General features: G+C 31.4%; 2 protein-coding genes across 6 annotated transcripts in view; one reads left to right on the top strand and one right to left on the bottom strand.

The window, feature by feature from the left end:
- The window catches only part of LOC106469143 (ATP-dependent Clp protease ATP-binding subunit clpX-like, mitochondrial), an 11,742-nt gene extending 10,400 nt beyond the window's left edge, over positions 1–1,342 (top strand). The window contains exon 8 of the mRNA XM_022397572.1: positions 291–1,342. Coding sequence (XP_022253280.1) covers positions 291–455 — 165 coding nt within the window. The 3' untranslated portion in view covers positions 456–1,342. The remainder of the gene's footprint in view (positions 1–290) is intronic.
- A 607-nt stretch (positions 1,343–1,949) lies between these two features.
- The window catches only part of LOC106469144 (golgin subfamily B member 1-like), a 50,913-nt gene continuing 47,223 nt past the window's right edge, over positions 1,950–5,639 (bottom strand). For 2 of the 5 annotated variants that reach the window (XM_022397574.1, XM_013929607.2), the window contains 2 exons: positions 5,243–5,391; positions 1,951–2,414 (listed from right to left, as the gene is read on the bottom strand). In XM_022397574.1, coding sequence (XP_022253282.1) covers positions 2,150–2,414; positions 5,243–5,391 — 414 coding nt within the window. In that variant the 3' untranslated portion in view covers positions 1,951–2,149. Of the gene's footprint in view, positions 2,415–5,242; positions 5,392–5,639 lie in introns of all 5 variants that reach the window. The other 3 variants (XM_022397573.1, XM_022397575.1, XR_002612810.1) reach the window with 3 other exon arrangements.

Consider the following 5,639-nt stretch of genomic DNA (forward strand, 5'->3'; position numbering starts at 1 on the left):
AAGACTCATCCGTCATTGTGTTATAATGTGAAATGTATACACTTACAAACTGTGTAAGACTCATCCGTCATTGTGTTATAATTTGAAATGTATATACTTACAAACTGTGTAAGACTCATCCGTCATTGTGTTATAATTTGAAATGTATATACTTACAAACTGTGTAAGACTCATCCGTCATTGTGTTATAATTTGAAATGTATACACATACAAACTGTGTAAGACTCATCCGTCATAGTGTTATAATGTGAAATGTATATACTTACAAACTGTGTTTCTGTTTTTTCTAGGAAAGTCTGCTTTTGGAACCAATGTTTGAAATACCAGGCTCAGACATTACTAGTGTGAAAATAACCGAAGATGTAGTGTCTAACAAATGTCCTCCTATATATGTACGTGGCTGTCCCACAGAGCACGAGGAGGATGACAACCAAGAACGGGCTGTAAACACGTGATCGGTATCTGTAAAATGCAACTTTAATCTACATGATTAAGCAATCTTGCGTATTGGTCGGCCGTAAGTTCTCTTTTACCCATCAGAGGTCTCTGTAAATACTATAAAGTTGAAACAAGTTTCAGCCAAAAACAAAATGCAGGAATGTTAATACATTTGTTTATCTATAGGCATCAGAATAGTTTATGTGAGACTACATGGACGAATAAAATTAAGTGGCACTGTTTAACAAATGTTGTGAAATTTGTTTGGGCTACTGCAGTGTTATATCCTCTTTTATGGCTTTTCTCTTTGTTTTTTACTTTATGCCCATAAACAGTTGTCTTAATTGCAGAAAACTGTGACCTAATTTCACAATAGACTTAAAATAGTACTCTTTTGAAATACAAAACTTACAGAAACTTTGAAGAGGCTGCATTTGTTTTAGGGGAACATCCTAAAATTTCAGTTTGATTGTGAATTTATAACACACACATTATAAATAAAGATTGCCACTTCCAGTTTACACAACATTCAAACTTAAAACACATATGTATATAAGATAACCCAGGTTTCTGAACTACTACAGAAGGAAGGAAGGTCAAAAGTACCAAACCCTGTAACTGGTCATAGAGGGTTGAATCAGTTTCACATCGTGTAAAACATACAAATTATTTTTTAGTGTCCTAAGTCATTGTATGTAGGAATATATAGGTTTAAAGTTTTAGTTACTAATTTTTTCTCAAAGAACTTCGTGAATAGAATCAGTTTAAAAATATCTAAAAGATTTCTGTGCATATTTATGGGTTGTATTAGGATTTAATGCATCATATTATTTTGACTCCTATGTTATGGATGTATAAATGTATGGTCGTCATGTTTGTTTTTCAAATAAAGTCTTGAAATGCAGATATTTGTAAATTTGTTTTAGTATGAATCTTCTTTAGTGATCCAAAGGGATGGAAGATAGCTATCGTGTTTTCCTAATTTTATCATTCAAGAGTAACATCCCTATCCTGCTGGCTTTCGAGATTAAAGGGGAGCAGGCTATAATAAGTTCAACATACATATTAAACTTAATGCCTATATTTGTAAATTTGTTTTAGTATGAATCTTCTTTAGTGATCCAAAGGGATGGAAGATAGCTATCGTGTTTTCCTAATTTTATCATTCAAGAGTAACATCCCTATCCTGCTGGCTTTCGAGATTAAAGGGGAGCAGGCTATAATAAGTTCAACATACATATTAAACTTAATGCCTTTGCTATTTGAAAAACTGTACTTCAGCATAAACCATCTTTTTCCAGAAGAGTCCATTATGGCTCTTTTACAATGGTACATTCTTTTAAAAAATTTTCACTATATTTTGATATACAAAATTCAGCAGTCCAATCAGTTTTGAAGAAAATAACACCAATTTGTTTATTTAAACACATTCCAATCTACTATGAAGAACTACTAACTTTCAAGTTAGAAGATTAATAAATTAAAAACCTAATAAGACTAGTAAACTGACTAGTAACAGAAGTAAGGTTTAGATTATAAATAACAATGAAAAAATATAAACTTTGTCAATTGTTTATAGCTAACCTGGATTAACTAATTTTAAAAAATCTATAAATTTTAGGACTAGAAAATTTATATTATAAATCTACGAAATAATTTTGTTACAAAAAATATATTATTTTTTCTTCTTCACTAAAATCTTATTTTAATATTACTGACTTTTACTGTGTGACTGGACATCACATTCTCGTTCAGGAAGCATAGAATTTTGGGAACTTGTTTCTGGATATTTGGAAGAGTGAGCTTGTCTTGAAACATGGAAGGAATCTGGTGTGGAAGCACGTAATATATCAAAAGCTGTCAAAGCCGGGACGTTACCTGACCCTTGGTTAGATTTGTATAAGTGTAAATGGGCACGAAGGAGGGATTTGTTGATCTCCTCTTCAACATCACTTGTGGATACCGGTTGTCGGACCCTAATAAATTGAACATTATCATTCACATATAATGTGTACAAGTTAGAATTCTTAATAAAAATCACAAAATGTGTTAACAACAGAATAAAGTTCATTGTGAAAAGCTTGCTTTATTCTGCACACTGTTAATTAAAAGACACATATGCTTATAACTTTCCTTGTTTTTATGTGCATATTCAGCCATCCACGTAAAATGTTACTGATACACATTGGGATATTCTGGGGCTCACCAGGAGACAATGTTTTTGAGATTATTCAAATTCATGTCACTATTAATATACATCATATACCACAACTGTCAATTACAAAGGTATAGGCAAAAACAAGTAAAACATTTTACACCAAATATTTCCAAAACTGCCTCATAACAAAGCAGTATTATTAAATGGTGGCAAACAAAACCCAGCTGTCCAAAATTTGCTACATAAGTGTGATAAATGTCAACTTCGTAGCTTTACTGTCAGTACTGATTGCTGTTCTTGGTTTGCCTGGATAGCACCAATGCATAAATGAGTCCGTAGTACACAGCCGCTATAACGTTCACCTGGGAATCATTCTGTATAGTTGACCGTGTTAAACTGTTCTCTAACTGAATACTGCACCATTATTTGGATGATGTTGCAACATGCTGTTTGTATACTACCTTATGTAGGGGGCTTGTACTTCAATTATTTTTTAACCCTTTGGACCCTTCAAAGGTACATTGCATGTCAACCTTTGTTATGGTCAGACTTTGACCTTCCATATACACACAGGAAAGGTGCATCATGTCTATAACTGTTGTTCCCAAAGGGGTAATTCTGGTTTAAAAGTTTTAATTAGGTATTATCTATTTTGATTTTTTATATTTTGGCACAGCTAAACTTCCCTAATTTTGAACTATTGACTAGAAAGAAAGCTGCTATATTCAACCTACCATCCACATTAATGGATTGACTGTCACTCTTATAACTTACCCACAGCTTAAGTCTTTCACATACACTTGTAGTACTTTTCCCACATAGTAGACATAAAACAAGAACAACTTCAGAGTGGAAATTTGTTCAATAAAAAGTTTTATTTATTTAATTGTATGCATAAAATGTTTTTAAAGTCGCAAGTTTTATTTTGGGTTGATTTCAGCAACTTCACAAAATTATTAGTGTTAGTGAATTCCTGAAATTTGAACATAACATGGCAAACTTAGCCCCTAGGAGGAAAGTCATACTAGTTTTGAACAAAATAAAGAAAATTTGAAAACAAGTGTAGTCTTATTAATTTTTAGCCAATCACCATTTCTCAATCTTGGGTGTCTGGTGTCATGTAACTGCTTCAGTCTAAAATATCACGAAAGCTATTTTTCCATTCCTTTAAACTGTAAAAGCTGTTAAGGCGTCTAGATCAGTAACGATATTTGTAGAGATTTAAACAAAGTGATAAAAGCTTATGTTGTTTCTGAACAACTTCTGCTACAATTAGTTCCCTTTCTTTTAAAAAGCATGATAAGAAATGGCTTTTATGGAATAAGATGAGATAGGTTTAGTTAAATCATTTTGCTAACAAGACTATTGTGTTAAGCTTTGTTTGCATAAGGCCTTATCAACCTAAATAACTGCTTGAATGGCAAAGAGAATCTTCAAATATATGTATGTTTTAAACTGATTGCATACATTAAATGAAATCTCCTGATTATGAAGTTAAAAGGAAAGCTAGCTTGCTTATCATTATGGTATGGTAAAAAAAAGTTATTTTTATTGTATGTCAATAAAATATTCTATTTGCAGAAGCTGCGTAACCTGTGAGTCTGAAGTTTCAAACTATTTCATCGTGCATTAGGCGAGTTGAATTGACATATCCGGGTTTCAAAGAGTTAAAGCAAAGGGAATATTTTGTGATATTAAACAGATTTGAACCCTGCCCTGAAATTTAGAGATATACCGTAGGGTCATCTGTTACTATCTGCACCTCTGCTATTGACAGTTTGGGTGTATGATGCATGATGATAAAATCTCTAAAAGAAATAACCTTGAATGACCCCTAATAATATTGTCACTATACCTCTCCATTTTTGAGTTATTTGCCCGAATCACTCTGTAGTACAAGAAAATAATAAAAACACTACTAGCAATAAATGGCTTAAATGTTACGTTTTAATATTCTTATGGTATACTTGTATGAGTAAAATGCATCAGATCTACCAAAGATACATTTCATATTTACTAACCTACAAAAACTGTTAAATATAAACAATAAATTTGTATGAGTAAAATGCATCAGATCTACCAAAGATACATTTCAGATTTACTAACCTACAAAAACTGTTAAATATAAATAATAAATTTTACTTAAAAACAAACAACTTTAAAGCAATGATATTGTACTTAGATGGCTACAATGAATTTTGGAGAAGCTCCAGGATTTATCCCAAAACTTCTATGAAAACACATTACCCCACTGAAGATATATGGTTGTCGTGTGAAGTACACAACATATAACAAACAAAAAATAGTTTTGTACAGATACAGATAAAGAAGGTTAGTATTTAAAATAGATTCCGTGGTACAATACATTTAAATTCTCAAAGCATCTTTCTTCTATATCTATTAATTCTTCAAATTAATTTCAAGATTTATAGAACTCAAAGCTACATTTTACAAAGGTTTTCCATTGCTTATTAATACCCAATACTTGCTACTAATATAATTCATAGTATTAAAAATGATAATTTCAAGTTTCTACGAGTACAATAAGAAACAGTGTGTGTACAAAATGTTGTGCATACTAGCAGGAAATAAAATTTCTATGTCATCAGTTAACAGTCACTAAAAGTTTACAAAAACAGACTTAACCATGCTTCTTTTCTACTTATTTCACCATCTTTCTTCTTTGAGTTGAACAGAGAGGCTTTCAGTCTTGAATTCTCAGACTTGAGTAGGTCCATTCGTAACATCTCTGCTGTTCTATGAGCAAAGTCTGTAACCTGCTCTGATTTTAAGTTCTTTGAAAAGAAAAAAGTAAGAGTTCAACATTATTTCAAAACTTCTTTTACTATTTTCTTCTTATTAAAGAAGAATACAAAAATATATCTAAGATTATAAATGAACTGGAAATCTGGATGTTTATTGAAACTACACGAAATAAAAACCAAGCATAGGTAAATTTTTTGTATTTAGTTCTAAACCATACAAAATAGGAACAACACTTGGTACTAAGGATGGATCTTACAAGAATAACTTTTATTGATAC

Source organism: Limulus polyphemus, unplaced genomic scaffold, assembly GCF_000517525.1.
Source record: "Limulus polyphemus unplaced genomic scaffold, Limulus_polyphemus-2.1.2 Scaffold3324, whole genome shotgun sequence".
Lineage (NCBI taxonomy): Eukaryota > Metazoa > Arthropoda > Merostomata > Xiphosura > Limulidae > Limulus > Limulus polyphemus.